Source organism: Aedes albopictus, chromosome 3 (assembly GCF_035046485.1).
Source record: "Aedes albopictus strain Foshan chromosome 3, AalbF5, whole genome shotgun sequence".
In the NCBI taxonomy this organism is placed as follows: Eukaryota; Metazoa; Arthropoda; class Insecta; order Diptera; family Culicidae; genus Aedes; species Aedes albopictus.
The window spans coordinates 230,023,490-230,048,322 of record NC_085138.1 but is presented as its reverse complement, the minus strand read 5'-3'; the positions used below and the strand labels follow the sequence as shown (position 1 = coordinate 230,048,322).

At 39.0% G+C, this 24,833-nt stretch overlaps 1 protein-coding gene across 3 annotated transcripts in view; it reads left to right on the top strand.

The window, feature by feature from the left end:
* The window catches only part of LOC109400448 (uncharacterized), a 74,896-nt gene that overhangs the window by 16,278 nt on the left and 33,785 nt on the right, over window positions 1–24,833 (top strand). For 2 of the 3 annotated variants that reach the window (XM_062859356.1, XM_062859354.1), the window contains exon 2: window positions 7,497–7,705. In XM_062859356.1, the coding sequence (XP_062715340.1) occupies window positions 7,499–7,705 (207 nt within the window). In that variant the 5' untranslated portion in view covers window positions 7,497–7,498. Of the gene's footprint in view, window positions 1–6,711; window positions 7,313–7,496; window positions 7,706–24,833 lie in introns of those variants that run through there. The other variant, XM_062859355.1, reaches the window with a different exon arrangement.

Here is a 24,833-nt window from a genome sequence, read left to right as displayed (position 1 = left end):
ATCTTTTAAAAACAGACGCAGGTTTTGTATTTTTTTAGCTGATACCTGCTGAGACGAGATTCAACATTGTTTGCCCCTTTTCAAATATAACGCGACAATTCAGCGCAAAGCTTCTTGCAACATACGAGGGAAGGTGCAAGTTTATATTCCCTGAATAAGGCCGAGTCCAGTGGCCGAAACGTCGGAATTAAACAAGTAGTACTTGTCTTGATTAATTGTTAGACTGAAAAGCCACCCGAAAACAGTTGATTCTACAGTCGATCCTAATTCCAAAAGATATTAATCGAAATTGAGTTGGATTGTAAAATGGTAATGCTGAGTGTAAAAAACTTTTATTTTCTTGTTCAAAATACGCTAAACAATCGACTAAATCGGGGAAAATCGAAATCAGGGGCATACAAAATAGGGTCAGCACTGTGTTGTAATACCAAAATAATTAAAATTTTTGCTTTAAAATATTAAAAAAAAACGTAATAAAAAAACTCCGGATAATTTAGTTTAAAATTCCGGATAATCGAGTTCGACATATATATATTAGGGCCCCTAATTTAGGGGTACTTACTAAACAGATTAAATTGCTGCGTAAGCCATGATTTTCTGCTTATTTGAAATGTTTCATGATTGACCGGGCCCCAGCGGGAGTGGTCCAAGCGCGGTCGAAAAAAGTGATAAATCAAGACCAAGATTGCGACCATTCATTTGCAAATATTTACATTCATTCGCTATTATCTCAGTTCAGAAGCATGCTATCGAAAAACAATGTATGGATGAATTTAACCTTCTAGTTTTATCTGAAAGTTTGCCGAATAACATTGGGGTCGCACACGCATACTAAAGTCGTGAGGGAGCTGTGAAGGCAACTTTCCACAGCGTGAATGTAATTTACATTCACCGCGTGGAGAGTTGCCTTCACAACTCGCTCACGACTTTGGTATACGTTTGCGACCCCAATGTTATTCGGCAAACTTTCAGATAAAATTACAAGGTTAAATTCATCCATACATTGTTTTTCGATAGCATGCTTCTGAACTGAGATAATAGCAAATGAATGTAAATCTTTGCAAATGAATGGTCGCAACCTTGATCAAGACCAACAATCGAAAAGGCCACAACAACATTTTGTAAACAAACATGTTTCTACCGACTTGAGGCCTTTTGAACTCCACCCACACACCTCACCACCACTAACAGAAAGCGCAAACATCAAGCTTTCTGTTAATGGTGGTGAGATGCGTGGGTGAATCCCAGAAAGCCCTAAGTCGACAGAAACGTGTTTGTTTACGCAATGTTGATGTGGCCTTTTCAATTGTTGGTCTTAAAAATTTATGAGGAACAAAATAGGTAAATCCAACGGAAGCAAACGATCCCTCCGCATCTGGTGGCAGGAATGAGAACCCTATGAAAAACGTGGCTCCTCCAAAATTTCACATGGCTTAGCATAGGCAAAGTGCACTTTTTTCACTGTTTCATATCGAATTCCGCATCGTAGAGAAACAAACGAGCACTTTTTGGAAAGAAAATTTACTTCTCTTTCAGATGCGCTTAGATCCGGTAGGTACTTACGAACAATTTATGTGATTAATTTGAGGAGCTCTTGCTATGCCTCCGGCGGGCGATCTTCCGGATTTTTTGTTAGGTGGCCAATCCGATGTCTGTCGGCGTGGGCATCAAGAATGATGATGGTGGAAGCCATTGCAAATGGAAAATAGCAACTTCTAGAGCAAAAAATGAGTAAAATTTGACGACAAAAAATTGACTTTTTTATGTAAACAAACGATTTTCTCCTTATCTCACCAAGCGCCTCTACAATTGGGGGTCATCTGGATTAACCTACACGGTAAAAATTCTGCACGCTCGATTCAAGGGAAAAATCCATTAATTATTCAACATATCAATCAACATGATCAGAAATGCTTTATCCTTTGAATTCACAATGCTGTCACTGTTGATCTAAGAACCAAAACAAATCCACTGGAGAAGTCAACTGAAAATCACTTCGATTTGCACTAATGTACAAAGCTACACGATCTGATGTGAAAAGTTCTTGATTTGGAAATGACTGCTTTAGACATGAAAGCAAATCTAGTTGACAGATGGTAGAAAGTGTTTCGCTTCGATTCACAGCTTTCCAACAGTTGCACAATGGTCGGAAAAAGATAAAGTTCGGCCAAAACTCTTTTTATGTGTTTAAACGAAGTTATAGGTTGTCTAGATATGTTATATAGTATTTTTAGTGTTTCAAAAGGTGTATTAAAAAATTACGTAACTTCAATAATTTAAAAATCTGTATAAGTCAGTAAACTCCACATTTTTTGAATTTTTTGTTAGAAAATCAACTTGAATTGAATTGAATGATCAACTTTCGATCAAATCCAATCAAGTTTGTTCAAAACGTGTAAGAAATGTGGAAAGATAAATTTTATTTCAGTCAAAAATGGAAAAAAATACGTAAAATATATGAAAAAACATAATTTTTTTAAACAGCTCTAATTTAAAAACCAGCAAATTTCTGCAAAATATTTAAACGTTTTTATGCAGCCTTAGGCATGATTTTTAAGATGTACTATTCGAAATTGCGGCGACACGTGACGACACGAACCGTTTTTTAACTTGAAAATTACTAAAATTCCTAAGGTATAATATATGAAAATTTTAAATGTTTTGTCACATATTAATTTTGCACCATACATGCATTCGAACTGTTAAACAACAAGCTTTCATATGCTGGATAACATTAAACCCATATTACATTCTCAAAATATTAATATTTTACTTTTTTCGAGTGGTTTATTTTTCAAATTTGTGACATAGGCTACTTTTGCAGTGAAAATGTCGTTGAAATATAAAAGCCGGCATGCTTTAAATTAAGAGTCATAAAACTACAATACATTAACTTTGTTATAAGATAAAATAAAGTTTAAAAATATCAAATTCGTTTTTTGGTAGTTTTGGCCGCTCCTTTCTATGGAGCCCGACCAATGTGCAGTTGTGAAGCAGAGTAGTGGTAAGGCTAGAGATCATAACGGTGAAGGTCCGAGTATCAAATCTGGGTTTGGGACGAACTGGGCAACTATTTTTTTTTTTATTTTCGTTTTCAAATCAAAACATTGTCAACAGCGTATTGAAGCGATGTTCCATTGAAATTGAAGAGGCATTGGATGTTACTGTCAAAATGATATTCTAATGATACCGAATTGATAGGCAAGTAGTGCGAATTCAAGTGCCAATACCCTCATATCAGCGTGCAGATTTTTTACCGTGTATTGCATCGGGTATCGCGAAAAGGTGGTGTCTGCAATAAATGCGCTACTCCCGCTACTCTCATCAACCTCGGCTACTCTCATCAGCCTCGCCAGAGTCAGTGGACTACGCTACGATGCACTCAGCGAAAAAAACTAGCGAAATTCATCGAAATACCTTATGAAAATTTGCTATAACTAATACTTATGGATGGCATAAGAATACCTTATGAAAATTGATCGTGCTTGCTATGACAAATTTCATAAGATAGACTTATGAAAAGGACAAAAAAATCTTAAAATGAAGCAGACTGGATTCGATCCATAAACGTCGGAATCACCGAGCCCGTGTTTTATCCACACGGCTACCGACGCTTGAGAATACTATGTTGCTAAACATGAATAAAAGCCAAGCTGTGAGACGATTTTACGTCATAGAGTGACCTTATGAAATTCATCCGAATCATTATGAATTTTTTAAAGGCCATTTCATAAGTTGGACCTTATGGAAATCTTAAGGTTATTTGGCTGAGTGTGGAAGTGGATGAGATCTTTTTGATTACATTATTTTTATGTATACACATCTACATATAAATTGAAAATTCGCTATTTTCAACATTCGTTCATCTATTGGAAGCTGCTTCAGTTCTGGGCTCTTTCTAAGTTGATGAATGAATTGATAAGATAAAAATTCAACTTTGCAACTCCACCCAAGATTTGTGCAAGTATGCATGCTATGCTAAATATGCTATGCTATTTGAAATGTTTCATGATTTTTCGTATGAAATAATCAAAGATTGCCTTGGTGATCGCGACGTTTAATCAGTTTAATTGATTTACGCTGTTAAGTGAGTCCCCCTATTTTTTATCTCGTAATTCAACTTACACAAAAAAGTATTGAACATTTATGATTCTAGGCTAAAATAATAAAAAAAAATAGTTCGTTCAAATAATTTCTCTGTTACACATGGCCAGTAAAAGTTGTAGGATCACCGTGTTCTTAAAACTCTCACGCTCCCAAATCTATCCTATTCGAAAACAAAGCGAATACGGCACCGATTGATTCCGTTATTTTTGTTATTATTCAGGCTTATTTTTATAAAAAAATAACTAATCGCATTTCTTTCCTTTGTTTTGAGTAGGATGAAAATGGCTAATAAGTAAGGAAAAAGATAACCTATCAAGAAAAAATATTTTTTTTTTCTTATTATCAGGTCTTTGAAATACAGGGTGTTAGGTTCCTGAGTGCAAACTTTTTAAAGGGTGATAGAGGACCATAAATGGTGAAAAAAAAAGTTCTACGCATATGGTCAAATCTCAACCGTTACGTAGTTATTTAGCTTCCCATGTTTTTGACTCTTATTGCCTTAACTGGCAATAACTTGAAAATGGTCAAACTTATCGAAGTTTTTTTACCCTTATTCGAAAGATTAATGAATTTTCTATCAAATGGCATCTTTGAATCAGTTGGTTTAGTTTTCTAGAGCAAAATAGCTAAAAATAGTGTATTTTTATTGGTTTTTGTCAATTATCTTTGAAACATGCGTAATAATTTAAAATTCTTTCTTTGGCAAAGTTGTGGCATTTGTTACACTCTACAATTTGTTCTTTGACACCAAACTTCTAGCTCTTATCGTTTTCTTGCAATTTTGATTTAAATGTGCGGCACAATGCGCAAAAAAGTGCTTTCCATGATAGTTGCAAATTTATGATCTGAAATGCGATGTTAAAATCGAAATTGCAACAAAACGATAAGAGATAGAAGTTTGATATCAAAGAACGAATTGTAGAGTAGAACAGGGGCCACAAATTTGCCTAAGAAAGAATTTTAAATTATTACGCATTTTTCAAAGATAATTGAGAAAAATAAATTAAAACACACTACTTTTGAGCTATTAGCTTTAGAAAACTTAGTTATTTAACTAAACCAATCGATTCAAAGATGCCATTTGATAGAAAATTCTCTTTCGAATAAGGGTAAAAAAACTTCGATAAGTTTAACCATTTTCAAGCTATAGCCAGTTAGGGCAATAAGAGTCAAAAGCATGGGAAGTTCAATAACTACGTAACGTTTAAGATTTGACCATATGCGTAGAACATTTTTTTCTCTATTTATGGTCCTCTCACTCACTCTCTCTCTCTCACTCTTCTTGGCGTAACGTCCTCACTGGGACAAAGCCTGCTTCTCAGCTTAGTGTTCTATGAGCACTTCCACAGTTATTAACTGAAAGCTTCCTCTGCCAATGACCATTTTGCATGTGTATATCGTGTGGCAGGCACGAAGATACTCTATGCCCAAGGAAGTCAAGGAAATTTCCGTTACGAAAAGATCCTGGACCGACCGGGAATCGAACCCGTCACCCTCAGCATGGTCATGCTGAATACCCGTGCGTTTACCGCCTCGGCTATATGGGCCCTATATTTTATTTATGGTCCTCTATCACCCTTTAAAAAGTTTGCACTCAGGAACCTAACACCCTGTATAGTCGTCTCCTGTAATGAACCTATGCATGTGTTCATCCAATTGATTTATGGGCGAAACTGTGTTATCTAGGTGATCGTGGAAACGGCACCGCTAAAACATTGAAATGATAATGCGTTCATTAGGTATCCTTCACAAATGAACTTTTTCATCAAAAAGTTCATTTGTCAGATTACTTAAATATAATGTTACCGCGCTTAAGATTAATACAAAATTTTCTTTAAAATAAACGGAAAATTGTGAATAATAAGCTATTAGTTAAATAAGCTATACTATACTATACTAATACAAAGACAACACAAAAAATCGTTTAATTTTCTTTTATTGATCAGCATTTTGACTTAAAATCGATTTTTTTCATAATGCTCTTTTGATTTATATACGTGAGCCTTTTAGTAGTAAATGTAAAAATGAATATTATTGCTTACCGTCTGAGATGTTAATGCTGAAAAGAAAAATAGTTTCTCTTTCTTGATTTTCTCGACGTGTTCATTTTTTATTTTTTTATTTAACTCACACTTCCGTAAGCGGTAGTTGAGTTTATCCAAATATGTATAACGCTACCTAGCACATTATAAAAAAAAAACAAAAAGAAAAAAAGTTCAACATGCCATTTGCTCAGTTCAATAGTTCCTTGTATATAAGGTATATAATATGTAAAGCTTTTCATTGTCATCATATTTTTTCACCCATGTATTAGTAAGGCGCATTAAATTCGAATATTCCAACTCATGTATGTGGTTGTGACATCGATGGCCTAGCCGCCAACGCCTTCAATCACAACCCTCATAAATCAACGGAACCCTCATGCAACTGCAAAAGCAAGATGAACAGATTCATACACCATCGCTTCAACACAGCTAAGTGTGAGCGCAATCTCAAAGTTCAAATACCAACCATGGGAGTCCGAGCTCAATCCGACCGAGCTCTTTTCTCATGACGACAGCAATCGTGATGATATTATTTTCAATCATCCCAGCTGGTGCGCTCACAGCGATAGAGAATGTGCGGGCGGTGTGGTGCTGTGCTGGTGCACGACGCGCCGGGTTGACTTGCTCTCGCCTACCTTTTTTCGCTCTCGTCCAATGTTCCTTTCGCTCACCTCTCAGCGCGTACGGTTTGGTTGGTACATAACGAGTAAATAAGCCGCGTCGCGTCACATATGCATGCAGGAGACGGTCGAAAAGAGCACCCGGCTGGACGGTAAAAACATGTGCTTCCTTTCCGACTATCGTTGGTGAGAGTGGTGAGAGGAACCGATAGTAAGCTTAGGTGGCTTCAGTCGAATCCAACAACAAAAAATACGCGTCGCAAACGTTGGCCGGATTCGCTTTCAAGTGACGGATTTGCTTCGTTGTCGTTTTTACTTGCGGTGCTATGAATACTCTTCGCTCAACCTCTTGATTTTTCGCTCTCTTTCTACGGTATTGATTCGACCGTCGGTAAAGCGCTACAAATACTATGATAATATTTCGTCGCTTGAGCTATGTAATAAAATTTTTATTTCGTGTGAGTTCAGTTCCAATTCGTGACCAGTACGTTCTAGAAGCGTTTCATCGTTGATGAAAAATCAGACATTCTGATTTGAGAGGTAAATTTCTTATTTAACAACTGTTTATATTTTATTTTACACAATACTTTACGCATTTAGCTTAAAATATTGCTAATATCATATATTTCCATCTATTGATACACAAATATAAATGGAAAATTATTTTTAGGTAAATTTTGACCTCTCATTTACACTAATACATACGCATTCTCTTCTCTTTCAGAGATGACTTCTATAATCCAAACTTCAGCGTTTGACGAAGTTCTCAGCGCGCCATTGTCGTGGTCCCGTGGATCGGTAAAGCAGATCGTCGTCAGTCGGAGCAAGAGGCGCTTGCGTCCTCGCTTCGGTACGAAACAGAACCGAAAGCTCATCGATCGTCGTGAGTTGCTCGGGCAACTCGACGCTTGTTATGAGGAACTGTCGGTTGCGGTAAGTTGTTTTTTTTTATATAAAATGCATATCTTTTTAGGTTTTCTGATGAACCGATTTAAAACTGTTTGATAATTATACTCCTCGAGTCAGTGTTCGTAAGAGCTCAAATCTCATGGTTGAGATTTTTTTACGCGCGATTATTTTGTCACCGAAATCATCATCGCAAAAAATCATGCATGAGTTTACTTATGCTCTTTAGAAATTTTCAAGCGAACGCAATTTTGGCGCTTGGCTCGTGAGTGAATGATTTCGTATGAAAATCTCTCGAGAGGTTCATGATAGGGATTTGACATTGATAGCACATGAATACTGTTACGATTTTCGATGAATATGGGTTGAGCTTCATGTTGTAATTCGCTTCGTCACATCCTCACAGTCACATCGTGGGATGGAAAATTATTGAAAGAATTTGTTTTAGGTCCAATTTTCAAAAGGTACTCCAAAGGAAAAATGTCATATGAACATTATTGTAAAAAAAAATAACCGGTTGATCAGGTCAATGTGGGTACATATTTCAAATTTAAAGGAAAAAGTACTTCACGTTAAATATCGGTCATTTTTATCGATGAGGCTCAGTAGTATGTAGCACTACGGAGCCGAAAATGAATATAGTAAATTTAAAGTTTCTCATTAAGAAAGGTGAGATAAGAACAAAGAACAAAGAGTGAGATAAATACAGGTACTATTCGATATAAGGTACTCTCGATATACAGTGTCGGACAAAATAATAAGACCACCGGTCCTATTTCATACAAAATGGCCAAGTTTGACGATACGGTACTTGGTTTCTAGTAAACCGATTTGGCTGAAATTTTGACAGCCGACATAAAATTACGGGAATTTTGATTTGTATTAAATTGGTTGAGTTCTGTTCACTACTTTCAAAGTAACAGATATACGGTGCGACAAAATTCTAGCACCAAATTTTTATGATGGTTATTTGTGATTAATTAAATAAAAATGTCCCCAAGTTTAAATGACAACCTTAATTTTAGTTTACTACTACCGACACACACTCAACGCACTATTCCAAATTCATCAAATCACTCACATCAACACAAAATTGCATCCTTCAATCACATGATACACCGAATGCAGACACTTCCACTTAGTGAAACAGGAAAAACGAAAGAACTTAATTACATTTTCGAAACAGCACAGTTGAACGGTTACACAAAACAAACAATACAACAGATCATCAACAAAAAGACACAACAACAATACAGACGTTCTTTGACTACACTGACACGGACAGAACCTACACTTAAACGGATAACTGTGAACTACAACAATGACACCAAAAAACTCCGACCAATTCTCAGAAAGTTTGGTTTTGAATTAGTTTTCACAAGCAAAGCTAACCAACTTCAAATTCTCTTAGGATCTACGAAAGACCCGTTGGACAACTTAACAAAATCTGGTGTTTACAAAGTAACATGTAATCACTGTGACAAAATATACATAGGACAAACAAAACGCACACTCAACACACGATTCAAAGAACACATAACGGAAGTATCAAAAGCACACAGAGACACAGACAAGGGACTCATTCATCATTTTAAATCTAAAGTTGCTGATCATATTTTCAATGAAGGACATTTTATGAATACTTCAAATATTAAACTCTTACGACACATTACAAACCCATGGAAACTTGATGTTGCAGAAAGTTTAGAAATTTACAAACAAAACAATAAAAAACTACTTAACAAGGATCAGGGCAATGGGTACACGTGGCTGTTTAAATTTTTACCTAACACACACAATACACAAAACACAAATTGACTACCTACCAAATCGGCAGGGAAAAAATAACACAACAAACACCAATTGACTACCTACCAAATCGGTAGGAATTTTCCTAGCTTTAGGTATCTTATTGACACCCTGTTTTCTAATAGGCAGATACACCCCTTTTTTACAAATATGTACCTACAATTTTGTACCTACATTTTTATACCTACACTTTTACCCACACACGTACCTACACATACACTCCTAGTATAAATACCACAACGAATGCGAGGTTTTCTTCAGTCGAGCACTTGACACTGAAGAAGTCTGTAAGTCACAGACGAAATAGGCCTATCTGTCCGAAGATAAGCACAGTAGTAGAATTAAAAGGAATTTGCTCGTCCTTTCTAGTTTTTCTTTAAAAGAGTTATTCATTTTTTATTTTCTTTTGCAAAAGTAAAGTATTAGTGAAGTGTTTTTAAATTAAACTAGAGTCTGAATTAATTTTAGTACTTGTTTATCAGTCATCAAGTATCAGATACTTACATATATCCTTTGGTAATGGCAATCTGAAAGTGGTCCTATTATTTTGTCGTTTCGCATATCCATAACTTTTGATGTAGTGAACAGAACTCAATCAATTAAATACAAATCAAAATTCACGTCATTTCATGGCGACTGTCAAAATTTCAGCCGAATCGGTTCACTAGAAACCGAGTATCACATCGTCAAACTTGGCCATTTTGTATGAAAAAAGGGTGGTGGTCTTATTATTTTGTCCGACACTGTAACGTACATTTCAGACACGAATGCCACATAAGTGGTAAAGTGTCTTTAATAAATATTAATAATAATAATAATAACGTACATTTGCTTCGATATAAGATACAGCATTAAAAATTTCATTTTTTCCAGTAATAACTCCCAGATAAACTAAGTAATCACTTGAATCAATGTTTTGTTACAGCATTAGCCTTTTCACCCAGAATTAGCGCAAATTGGGGAAACAAATTAGTGTACGTTATATCGAAGCATAAAAAATGAAATGACTTTTGTTGTGAAAACTCATGTTTTTCATTATTAGTTTTGTGAATTGCACCGAAATCATTATTTGGGGTTAATTTCACGTCGAATCCATCAACATATTAGCATATTATTTTTTTCTCTGCTTTGATATAACGTACACTTCGGTATAACGTACAAAGAGAAAACAAATTGCACGTTATATCGAAGAGTACCTGTAGAAATTTATTCGTGTATTGCTTAACAACTGAAATAAGTTATTCAAAATGAGGAAAACAATGTTGTGTTTGTTATGTAACTGTTTGTGATTGACATTTTTAGTAAAGATATTAACATAGGTAGAATAATATTGCGTTTATCAGAAAATGTGATCCTGATATGCATAAAAGTGGAAAGGGTAAGTTTTGTCATTGTTGTTCAAATTAAAAAAAAAAAAAACAAAAGAAATTAATGAAAAGTGAAGTTTTACAGTGCTTGTTAAATGTTTTTGTTCAAATAAAGGTCGCACTATGGGCCAGAAATCGAAATTCCGCGACAAAAGTAAAAAAAAGTTGATTTTCTTATTTTAAACAATTTTCATATATGTATGATTGTTTGGGCTATGTTTTATTGTATACCGACTGATTTTTTCGATTTGTAACATAATTGTATCATTTTTTTTTGTATGGAGAAACTTCTTATAAGGGAATATTCTTGATTTTAACCAATATTAAACATAATGTGATTTATGGTGAAAAATGTGCCCAACAAGTAAAACGCATAAGTTTGCATATTTGATGCACAAATTGCGATGATTTCAAGTAAAAATATAAATTTTACAATATTTATCCAAATTTTACGGTTCATTTACTTTGTTTGTTCAAAAAGTAGGAGTATTCGACCATATTCGACATGCACCGGTCATTTCATTTATTTAGTTAACATCAAATTCATGATAATACTGAATCAACAATTTGCCGCCATAATACTCGATTTGCAGCTGCAGCTCTCCAACGCCGGTCACTCCCAACACTCGCCAGATCACACTCCACCTGGTCCGCCCATCGTGCTCTCTGCGCTCCACGCCTTCTTGTACCAACCGGATGGTTAGCAAACACCAACTTTGCAGGGTTGTTGTCCGGCATTCTTGCAACATGCCCTGCCCATCGTATCCTTCCGGCTTTGGCCACTTTCTGGATGCTGGGTTAGCCGTAAAGTGCAGCGAGCTCGTGGTTCATCCTTCTCCGCCACACACCGTTCTCCTGTACGCCGCCGAAGATCGTCCTTAGCACCCGTCGCTCGAAAACTCCGAGTGCTTGCAGGTCCTCCTCGAGCATCGTCCATGTCTCGTGTCCGTAGAGAACCACCGGTCTTATTAACGTCTTCTACATGCTACATTTGGTGCGGGGGTGAATCTTTTTTGACCGCAGATTCTTCTGGAGCCCATAGTAGGCACGACTTCCACTGATGATGCGCCTTCGTATTTCACGGCTCACGTTATTGTCAGCCGTTAGCAAGGAACCGAGATAGACGAATTCTTCTACCACCTCGAAAGTATCCCCATAGACTAATTTCAAGACCTCGATGTACCAAAGAAAACCATTAAATTTTCTGTGTTCAGTCCGGTACCGAATAAATATTCATTACCGTGTACACGTTTCAGGCGGGTGTACTGTTCTGCCACCGTTCCAAATGTTCTGGCAATAATATCCATGTCATCCGCAAAACAGACAAATTGGCTGGATTTCGTGAAGATCGTACCCCGGCTGTTGAGCCCGGCTCGTCGCATAACACCTTCCAAGGCGATGTTGAATAGTAGGCAGGAAAGTCCATCACCTTGTCGTAGTCCCCTTCGAGATTCGAATGAACTGGATAGTTCACCCGAAATCCTTACACTGTTCTGCACACCGTCCATCGTTGCTCTTATCAGTCTAGTCAGCTTCCCGGGAAAGCTGTTCTCGTCCATAATTTTCCATAGCTCTGTGCGGTCGATACTGTCGTATGCCGCTTTGAAGTCGATGAACAGGTGGTGCGTTGGGACCTGGTATTCACGGCATTTCTGGAGGATTTGCCGTACGGTGAAATCTGGTCCGTTGTCGATCGGCCGTCGATGAAACCGGCTTGTTACCCACGAACTCATTTACTTTAGGTGAAAGACGACGGAAGATTATCTGGGATAGCACTTTGTAGGCGGCATTCAAAATGGTGATCGCTCGAAAGTTCTCACACATTAACTTGTCGCCTTTCTTGTGGATGGGACAAATTATCCCTTCCTTCCACTCCTCTGGTAGCTGTTCGGTTTCCCATGCAACCGGTCTAGGATGCTAGTTTAGACTCTTCTTTTTCGAATGCTACCGAACTTTTTTTGCGGGAAACCAAGTTAGAGTGATTTTGGTGCATGCGCTAATTTTACATTTCCACGCTGTGCTTCAATAATCATCCACTCCAAGATCTACTTTTACCATTACGACGCAATCTGTTTATGGCTTCCGAAAAATACATATAGCAACAAACAACTATTATTTGGGAAGGCTTGGTTTCAGATATGACTTTGATGTACCTTTAGATCATAGGTGATTTTTTCAAGTTCTACTGACGTGGAGAACAGTAGCACGATCGTTTAATCTTCCGTAACTCGCGCGGTTGGTCACCACTGCCAGCACCACGCCAATGCTGAACACAAAAAGCGAAATTTGTTTAACGTGTTGTACAAAATACAACAGCGCGATCGCTCGAGGGTCAAGTTCTCCATTTCTCCTTCAGCCAAACGCCATTCAGCCAAATGGCGTTCGGCCAAATGACCCTTTCGGCAAAATGGCGTTCGGCCAAGCGGCATTCAGCCAAATGACACTCGGCCAAATGACTCAGAGCCGGTAAATATTTGAACAATACATAAATTGCGCTCGCTCTTCGTACATACAGGGGATGGCCAAAATGTTTGGGATAGGCAACTTCTTTCTCTCTCACAAAAAAGTTCAACAAGCTATAACTTTACATAAAGCGCATCAAAAAATCCCAAATTTTGACTATTTGTCAACCTATTATGTGTGCATCTTTGGTACAAATTTGGGCTCGATTGATTAATATTTCGCAAAGTTAGAACCGTTCGGGTAAAACACTTTTTTTCAGACAACTCATTTTTGAGGTGTCATATCTCGTAAACCAGTGAACCGAATTGAATGAAATTTTGAACGTACACCAACAATATGTAAATGCTTCACAAACTATTAAAACACTAGCTGTCCCGGCAAACGTCGTTCTGCTTTCCTACTGTGTTTTTTGACATGTTGTAGCACTGTAGAAAAATGTCCCGTCAAATGGAATTTCAAACTTTTTTCTTTTCGGTCCGTTCCCGGTCGATTTTCCCAATTATTTTTTCGTACGAACACGTCGGAGCCCTGCACGAATGAAACACTGAAAGAATGGTTTAGATCCGTTGACCCGTTCCCGAGCCTATTCGTGACATACAAACACCATTCCATTTTTATTTATATAGATAGGTATTTTTAAAACGTAAATGTTATCATGGATTGACACTTTTTGGATTTTTCTCGAAAAAATGTATTTTTCTACATCAATGTCAATAAATTTTAATGTTGATATCCAAAAATTTTCCACTTCTGTTCTCAAGTTATCTCCAAACAGATATATTAGAGCCTATTTAGATTGAAGGAAGAACACATTAAGTAATTTTTGTGTGGTATTGTAAATTTGACTTATTTTCCTCTATATGGGTTAAAATTTCAATCCGGTATAATTCAATTCGCCGTAAGAAAATATTACATTTTATATATTAAGTATCAATATATTGTTGATAAAATTAATTCAATTCGGTTCACTGGTTTCCGAGATATTACACCTCAAAAATGAGTTGTCTAAATAATAGTGTTTTACCCGAACGGTTCTAACTTCGCGAAAAATTAATCAATCGAGCCCAAATTGGTACCAATGATGCACATATAATAGGTTGACAAACAGTCAAAATTTGAGATTTTTTATGCACTCTATGAAAAGTTACAGCATGTTGAATTTTTTTGTGCGAGAAAAAAAGTCCCAAACATTTTGGCCTTGCCCTGTATGTACAAGTGGGATTCATTTAATTTGCGATTAGGGGAAAGATACGATTTTCCTTATAACAATAACAATAATAACACTCCTAGTCGTGCACTCGCAGGGTGAAGTCGATCATCGCTCTTGCTCCGGTTCGCGTTAATATTTAGCTTTTTTCCCCACATTGTCGTTGTGGTTTTTTGCTACCGTATCGCGAATTACAACGTGCATTGCGAGAAGAAGCTAGAATATCTAGCAGTTTGTTTCCCCGGTTCCAATTAATTGGCCCGGCCCGAAATTAGTTGGGATATCAGCAGCGTCACCAACAATCGCCGCAGCTGAGTACGACGACGTCGACAAGCAACCCAACGAAGCCCATCATCATCTCCATTGTGGCTGGCGGCTTTGTTTGCTGTTTTGCCGTGCCACAGCTACCTATATGCAGCGCAGCAGCAGTGAGGGTACCACAAAGCAATAGCTCCCGCAGAATAATTTCACATTGGATGCTGTAGGTATTACATTCGTTTGCTATCTTTTCGCCCGCACTGCCCCCCTCTACCCTCTTATCAGAAGGCTATCGTGCACAGTGGTGCACTTACGGTTTTTTTCTAGTTATAATTTTTTTTTTCTCTTCAATTTTTTTTATTATTCACGTTTTTTTTTTCGCTGATTTTGATAAACAGTAAATAACAGAATATTTAGTGTGGCATAGAAATACGGCCAACCTTTTTTTTTTCTTTTTTTTCGTTATATATTTTTTTTCGTTACATTTTTTTTCTTGTTATTACTTTATTATTATTATTATTATTATTACCATTTTTTTTATTTTTTTTATTCAAATCTTGTATAACTACCTAGTTTTAGTTATTTTCCTCTGGATATTGGTATCAGGTATTAATTATTGTTAGGTTGTGTGAGTAGTCCAACTAGTGCCTTGTTTCCTTGTGGTAGAAAAATAGGACCGCATGGAAACAAATGATACTGGCGGGGATTCGCCCGAATTCGTTTTTTCATCTGATGACGAGCCAGCTTCATGCCAGTCCACGGACTCAATAGTCCAAACCCAGAACCCAGAGACCATGGATACTGAAGTAAATGGAAAAGCTACTTCTTCCCTGGTATCTCAAGCAGCTTCTGCTCATCCTGGGAATATTCCAATGGTTACGCTGGTGAACGAAACACGGCCAATAGAGCAAAATCCGCTGAATAGTCTGCCATCTCATTTAAACCAATCCCCAGTATACCCCTCTACTTCTGATTCTTCTTCTAATCCGGCGAATCCCCGTCCAAAAGTTTACCCACCCGGATCTAAGGGTCCCTTTCTGGTTTTCTTTCGGCCCAAACCGAACGGAAAAAAACTTAACAAATTACAAATCGCAAAAGATCTGGAGAAATCGTTTCGAGGCATCCTTGAGGTTGACTCACCAAGTCGCGATAAATTGCGCGTTACTGTAAGCGACCGCGACCAGGCGAACAGGATTGCTAACTATGAGCTGTTTTCGAGGGAGTACAGAACTTACCTGCCTAGCCTCGAGATAGAGTGCCATGGAGTGGTCACTGAAGATAGTTTGACTCGTGCCTCCATCTTGGCTGGAGCTGGTGGGTTTAAAAATCGTGCCGTCCCACTGGTTCCAGTACTTGATGCAGTTCAAATGAATAAGGCACAACCCGACGGCTCAAAAAAACCGTCACAATCTTTTAGGGTGACCTTTCCCGGCTCGGCTCTACCAAGCGTTCTCGTGGTTGGGCTCCTTCGTTTACCTGTTCGTCTCTACGAACCGAAGGTCATGCACTGTGAAAAGTGCCGGCAGTTGGGCCACACCGCACTCTATTGCAGCAATAAACCACGTTGTGGTTTGTGTGGAGAACAACACGCTGAGGGCCCCTGCAATATGGGGCCAAAATGTGCTACATGTGGCCAAACGCCACCTCATGATATAAGTGCATGTCCAAAGTACGTAGAGCGGGAGAAACGTTCTATAAACTCTTTGAAGCAGCGGTCGAGGAGATCATATGCAGAAATGCTTAAAAATATCACCTCGACTGCTGTACCACCTACCCAACCTCCAACTAACAATAACATATTCGCATCTCTGCCAGATGACGATCAAGGTTCTGACTCTGAGGGAGGTGGAGAGTACACTATAATTGAGACAGGAACGAAAAGGAAGCGTGCTGTCGCAAAACGGCACATGCAACAGCGAGCTTCTCAAAACGTTCCTGTTGCTCAACCAACTCTTCAAACCCCTCTGGTAAAATCAAGAAGTGGCGGAAATACCAAAAAGGTAACGCCTCCAGGTTTTAAATTTTCGGCTGGAGATTTTCCGTCACTTCCGGGTGCATCTAAAACCCCAGTTGCTCCAGTTTTTCGCCCAGAAAGCCAACAAACAAGTCATCAGGAACGCCGACCGAATCCAGTCGACCTATCCGGGAAATTGACTCTTTCTGGGATAGTGGATATCATCTTCGAAACGTTGAATGTCTCACCCACTATTAGAAGTTTGATAAATATGGCACTTCCTTTCGTGAAAACTCTTCTGAAGCATTTAGCTTCAAGATGGCCGATTCTTGAATCTTTCATATCTTTCGATGGCTAATTTGTCCAGTGAGGTCGGAGATATGATCGAAGTACTACAGTGGAATTGTAGAAGCCTAATAAAAAATATGGATGCGTTTAAATTTTTAGTTCACAGAACACGTTGTGATATATTTGCTCTAAGTGAAACATGGCTAACTTCCGATAAAGATGTCTCTTTCCACGATTTTAACATTGTCCGTCGTGATCGAGGGGATGGATATGGAGGGGTGATCTTGGGGATCAAAAAGCTCCATTCCTTTTATAGAATTGATTTCCCCCCGATGAACGGCACTGAAATAGTTGCATGTCATGTTACTATACAAGGGAAAAGTTTTAGCATAGCCAGTGTATATGTACCGCCCAGCACAAAAGTATCTCGAAGAGATCTTGCGGCTATATGCTGTGCTATGCCGGCGCCATGGTTGATCCTGGGAGATTTTAACGCACACGGAACAGCCTGGGGGTCTTCCAAGGACGACAATCGTGCCACCTTGATATACGACCTCTGTGACTATTTCAACTTGACAATTTTGAACTCCGGGGAAGCAACGCGAATTAAACCTCCAGATCCTCCAAGTATGTTAGACCTCGCAATATGTTCGAATTCACTATCATTGGATTGCACGTGGAATGTAATTCAGGATCCCCATGGTAGTGATCATCTGCCTATCAAAATTTCGGTTACCAATGATGCGTGTCAGGCTCGCCAGATCGACATCGCGTATGACCTCACGAAGCATATTGACTGGGGTAAATATGCCGAGTTGGTCTCCGAGGGCGAGCAGTCAGTTGACGTTCTTCCACCACAGGAAGAATACCAATTCCTGTCCGGGTTAATCGTCGATAGTGCTCTTCAAGCGCAGCGTAGACCGGTTCCGGGAACTTCCATACGGCGAAGACCCCCCACATTGTGGTGGGATGAAGAATGTACCGGAGCCTATCGCGAAAGATCTGCCGCGTTCAAGAACTACCGGAAGCGTGGCACACGGGAAAACTACGAGCGGTATTCCTCCCTTGACAACAAATTCACGAACCTCGTGAAGGCGAAGAAACGTGGTTATTGGAGGAATTTCGTCAACGGTTTATCGCGGGAGACGTCGATGCGGACTCTCTGGACAGTCGGAAGGAGAATGCGCAACGCGGTATCGGTTAACGAGGATCGAGAAAGCTCGCCTCGATGGATTTTCGATTTCGCAAAGAAAGTCTGTCCGGATTCGGTCCAAGTTCAAGCGAATATTCGTCGTTATCCACCCGAAAGGAGTGCGATGGATTCACCCTTTTCGATGCTAGAATTCTCACTCGCGCTTCTGTCATGTAACAACTCTGCCCCAGGAATGGATAGAATAAAATTCAATTTGCTCAAAAGCCTCCCAGACGTCGCGAAGAGGCGCTTGTTGAATTTATTCAATCTATTCTTGGAGAGCAACACTGTTCCGGATGACTGGAGACGAGTGAGAGTTATTGCCATCCAAAAACCCGGGAAGCCCGCGTCGGATCACAACTCGTACCGTCCTATTGCGATGTTGTCGTGTTTACGGAAGCTGCTGGAGAAGATGATTCTCCATCGGCTCGACAAATGGGTTGAATCGAACGGCCTTCTATCAGATACTCAATTCGGTTTTCGCAGAGGCAAGGGAACGAGCGATTGTCTGGCGTTGCTTTCTACAGAAATTCAACTGGCCTACGCTCAAAAAGATCAAATGGGTTCAGTATTTTTGGATATTAAGGGGGCTTTTGATGCAGTTTGCGTTGATGTCCTTTCAGACAAACTCCACGAATGTGGGCTTTCTCCGATTTTAAACAACTACTTGTACAACTTGTTGTCTGAGAAGCACATGTTTTTCTCTCATGGAACCTCGGCAACTTCACGAATTAGTTATATGGGTCTCCCCCAGGGCTCATGCTTAAGCCCCCTTCTTTACAACTTTTATGTCAGAGATATCGACGAATGTCTCGTGGAAAATTGCACGCTACGACAGCTTGCGGACGACGCCGTGGTTTCTGTCACCGGACCAAAGGCGGAAGATCTACAAGGACCATTGCAAGATACTCTGGACAATTTGTCTGCTTGGGCTGTAAAGCTGGGTATCGAATTCTCTCCGGAGAAAACTGAGTTAGTTGTCTTTTCTAGGAAGCGTGATCCAGCCGATCTAGAGCTTCAATTTTTGGGTAAGGAACTCACTCAAGCTCTTTCGCATATGTATCTAGGGGTCTGGTTCGACTCTAAAGGCACCTGGGGAAAGCACATTAATTATCTGTATCAGAAGTGCCAACAACGAATCAACTTCATGCGTACACTCACCGGAACATGGTGGGGAGCCCACCCGGAAGATCTGATAAAGCTTTATCGTACAACGATACTGTCGGTTCTCGAATACGGTAGCTTTTGCTTTCAGTCCGCCGCGAAAACACACATCTTGAAGCTAGAGCGTATCCAGTATCGTTGTCTTCGGATCGCGTTAGGCTGCATGAACTCGACGCACACAATGAGTTTGGAGGTACTAGCAGCAGTACTCCCTTTATCAGATCGTTTCGTGGAATTGTCGCTAAGGTTCCTCATCCGCTGTGAGGTGCTGAATCCATTGGTAATTGAAAATTTTGAAAAGCTAATCGAACGACTTCATCAAACAAAATTTATGACAGTGTACTACTCGTACATGACTCTGGAGGTTAACCCTTCCTTGAATGTTCTCAACCGCGATTGCTTCCCAGACTTCTCCGATTCCACTATAGTTTTTGATCTGACCATGAAGGAAGAAATCCGTGGAATCCCAGATCAGCTCCGATCGGAGCACATTCCAAGAATTTTTGCAAGCAAGTTTGGTCATGTAAGCTGCGACAGAAAGTTTTTCACAGACGGGTCTAAAACAAATGATTCCACTGGATTTGGTGTATTTAATGAGATTCATAGCGCCGCCCATAAACTTCGAAGTCCTTGCTCAGTATATGTCGCAGAATTGGCGGCTATACACTATGCATTGGAGCGAATCGCCTCTCTTCCCTCTGATCAATATTTCATTTTCACGGATAGCCTCAGTTCAATTGAGGCTATTCGTTCAATGAGGCCGGTAAAGCACTCCCCGTATTTCCTAAGCGAAATACGATCAATTTTGAGTGCTTTATCGAATCAATCATATAATATCACCTTGGTTTGGGTCCCTTCGCATTGCTCGATCCCGGGTAATGAGAAAGCGGACTCGCTCGCTAAGGTGGGCGCTATGGAAGGCGATATTTATGACCGTCATATCGCCTTTAATGAATTTTTTTCGATTGCTCGTCAGCATGCCTTGGCCAGTTGGCAACAAAAATGGGATGCAGGGGAATTGGGCAGGTGGCTACATTCAATTCTCCCACAGGTATCGAAGACGGCGTGGTTCAAGGGGTTGGATGTGGGTCGAGATTTTATCAAGATAACGTGTCGACTTATGTCCAATCACTACTCTCTGGGATCACATTTCTATCGAATAGGGCTCACCGATAGCAATCGTTGTAGCTGTGGTGCAGGCTATCAAGACATCAATCATGTCGTGTGGGAATGTCCCGAATACGGTATTGCCAGATCCGATTTATGTGCATCCCTCAGGGCCCGAGGGAAACCAGAAAAGGAAGACATTAGAGATGTGTTGGGAAAACTTGATCTTGAGTACATGAAGCTTGTGTACGACTTTTTGAAACAAGCTGAAGTCTTCGTTTGATACCCCCGTCTTGTTGTCGCACTTGTCCACTTCGTGTCCCCTCGAAAACCGTTTGTTTGTATCGTTACAGGTTGTTTGTCCACTCTACGTTTGACTAGCAGCAACTTCGCCACCCCATGCTGCTGAGAGTCAACGATAAGCCCCAACATCCCATCCCTTCCTAAAACATTATTGTTCTCCCTAACCTCGACCAAACCGCGAGTTTTACGGTTCCCCAAAACTAACCTAGCAAATAAGTCAAAAGTATGAAATTGTAAAAAAAGTTTCAAATGAATTCGGCTCCGTTATGCCAAAATGGCGCATGAGCCTTAAATAAATGATTAAGTAAAAAAAAAAAAAACAATAATAACAACAACAGTAATAGTCAGTTAAGCACTTGTGTAGCATTAGTATATAAGGGACGTGAGTTAAAATCTCACCTGAGCTGTGAATTTATTCCTAACTTTGCTAATAATTTATCCATCTGTACATATGTACGTAGAGTTAATTAAAAATCCTAATTGATCACATGAATTGATATACCGAAACTTTGCCCATTGAGTTAGTGTATGGTCTTGATATAAATTCACATTTATATCTGAAACAAAACCTTCTAGCTTAATAATAGTTGTTTATTGCTATGTGTATTGTTTGGCAAACCATAAAGTGATTGCGTCGTAAAGGCAAGAGTGGATGGGATATTTTATTACCGAACAGTTTGGGACGAAGGGTCTCTGATTTTCATGAAAATTTCACCAGAGCTAGAGGTCGTGGATTATATGATCATATGGAATTCAAAAAAATCATAGTGGACTATTTTCCCGGAAAACGCTAGATGAAATTTCACGATTTTCCAATATCTCTTACCGTTTTAGAGATATAGCCGAAAAACCAACGGCCAGTCGTTATATTTTCATAAGAAGCCATCTACAACAGCGGCCGTTCACTTTTCCCAAATTCTGTTTTGACTATTGGACACATTGACCTTTTTCATCACTCTTTTTTTTTTGAGCCATAACAAACATGAATTGGTTATTTTAGAACAAAAAGTCTTTGACAAAACTGCCTTCACCTCAATATAAGCTTGAACTTTGGTTGTGGCAAACAAATTACAAATCTATTGATGGCGAATGAAAGGTCTATGTTCCTTCTACTCGTGGACAAAATTTCAGCTAGTAAAGCAAACCACTACCTTAAAACACTCAGCTTTTTGAAAAATTGTACTAAAATAAATGATCATGTACTAAAATGACAATATCTTTAAAAAATCATCCAATCGTGTCTCAATCCAAAAGTTGTAACTCATGAATGTTGGTTCTGATGAAGTGCAATTACCTGTCAAAAAACTAGCATGATTGATTAACGCATTCCGAGCTACAACATTTCAAATTTTCTCGCCGAAAAACTGAAATTTAGACCTTTTTTTCATACAAAATCGATCGATGTACTCCACCTCATGTACTTAATATTCCAGTATAGTTCGAGTTGATTCCGTGCCTGGTTTTATCGACCTTATAAAGGGTTAAATGCAACAACTTATCAAATTTTGAAATCAATGAATTTGTAACTAAAAAGCGTTGCAAATAACAAGTTTACAACGAGCAAACGCATATTGCAACATGTTTTTCCATTTCAATCAAAGCAATCATATGCAAACCGATAGAGATGAGTGGATATCAGGTAGGGTCTGGGACCATTTGGGCAGGAGCACCTATTTTGGGCACTTGCTGCTATAACTCAGTCAATTTTGAACCGATTGAATTGATTTTTGAATCACGATCAGATACCCACAGTACCTAGCCATGTTAAAAAATTTAAGTCAATCGGTTTGAAATTGACTGAGTTATAGCGGCAAGTGCCCAAAATAGGTGCTCCTGCCCAAATGGTCCAAGACCCTAACTGGTCTCTTTACACATATAAAGCTTTGTTTTCTTTTTAGTGTTTTGTTGCTTAACCTTCCGTAACTCGCGCGGTTGAGCACCTCCGTCAGCACCACGCTAATGCTGAATACAGAAAGCGAGATTTTTTCAACGTTTTGTACAAAATACAACAGTGCGATCGCTCGAGGGTTAAAATTTCATTGGTATGTGGATTCTTCTATAAACTATAAAGAGATCATTTTCCACTCAATATTTAGTTGCCTGATCTGTGCATAATGTGTTTGTTTAAGGACAAGGTATTTGGAGTACATAGCTCAAAATTTCTAGAACACCGTTTTTAGAACCGTTGAACGGATTTGGATGAAAATGCATCACGCTAATTGTTCAGTGATTGTCAACAGCGTGATGCATTTTAATCCAAATCCGTTCAACGGTTCTAAGAAATTTTGAGCAATGTACTCCAAATACCTTGTCCTTAATGTGCTTAAGAAGAAACTTAAGATAACTTAACATAAATTCGATAGATATACCACAGACAAACAGACGTCTCACTCTACTCACTTCCTATCGTTTCCCTTTTTATCGGATTATTTAAATATTCTGTAGTTCGCGGCAGTAGTCGATGTGCGCGCGCGGACGTTTCGAATTTTCGCGCTGTAATTTTTTTCGCGTCTGAAAATTTTAAATTTTGGAAGTGGTGGTGATTTTTCATATTTCAAGACCAACAATTGAAAAGGCCGCATCAACATTGTGTAAACAAACACGTTTCCGTCGACTTAAGGCCTTCTGAGCTCCACCCACGCATCTCACCACCATTAACAGAAAGCTTGATGTTTGCGCTTCCTGTTAGTGGTGGTGAGGTGTGTTGGTGGAGCTCAAAAGGCCTCAAATCGACAGTTTTTTTTTGTTTGCAAAATGTTGATGCGGCCTTTTCAATTGTTGGTCTGGATTTCGAACTAGGTCCCGCTGCTGTCGTCGCGTTGGTTTGATTTTGTTGTGTGCGTCGTCGTTTTTCAGTGTGGATGATGGATTTCCCTCAGTGAATTCCAGCGTTTATGAGACGTTCTGAAGTGGTGCGGCGGTTTTGAGGTGTTCTGGCTTGAGGAATAAGATTTTATGTCTTCAAGAGACAAATTTGGTGAGATCTACCTAATTTTTCTTTTCGTGGTAACCAGGTAAATGATTAAATCATGAAAATTTCTCATACGCTTTTTCGCCAAGGAAAGCACCCCATTAAACCCTATCCAATTTCCAACTCCAGATATCTATGAAGTGGGCCAAGTTCTTGGACATATTCTGAGTAGATATCTAATCAACATTTCCTCCCCATCCCCGCTGATCGTAAGGACCTGGCCAGGTGTCGAGAGTTCGTTAAATGAAAGGTTTGTCAAGTCCCAGGCAACTTTTCTGGCGCATTAAACGTCTCTATCGACAGCCACCCCAGGATGTGTACGGTCGGCTATGCTATGCTATGCTATTCAAATATTCTGTAGTTCGCAAATCGCTCGCTCATGGCGCTCGCATCGCTTTTGCTCCTGTTTGACGTTTGTTCACTATCGCCAATTTATGATTTGAACGATGTCTACACTCAGAAATAAAAGTATACACGGAATTACTATTATTTATGCATTTTGTATCCGCATCTCGCTTACTCTCTTTCTGTTTTCATGCTATCTCAGATAGCCTATCTGTTGCTTCGCCTGGGTTGATAAATCACTTCGCTTCAACCCAGGCTAAACGGCAGATAACAAGAAAATAGAAAGAGAGTGAGGGAGATGCGGATACAAAAGGCATAAATAATAGTAATTAATTTCGTGTATACTTTTATTTCTTAGTGTAGATAAGTGGGGGTCAAATTAAAAAGTGTTCAGATTAGATGCGGTCAAACCAACGGGGGTAGACGGTATTGGGTTTTCAGTTATTATTTATTTATTTATTTATTTATTTATTTTATTTTTAACTTTTAATTTTGTAAGAGGGAAAAGCCCCTTTGAGTGATTTCCAAATTTACATGCTGAAATCGTTCTCAAAAAGGCATAAAACCTCTTAATCTTTTCGAAATACATTATAAACATTTTTTAAAAACTAAATAAAGGCTCCTCCGGAAGGTCTCAGTTATTAATTGTAATTGTATTTTGTATTTGTATTTATAGATTTGACGTAAGCCTGGCAGTTATGAACTATTTTTCGGTTCAAGGAAAGAA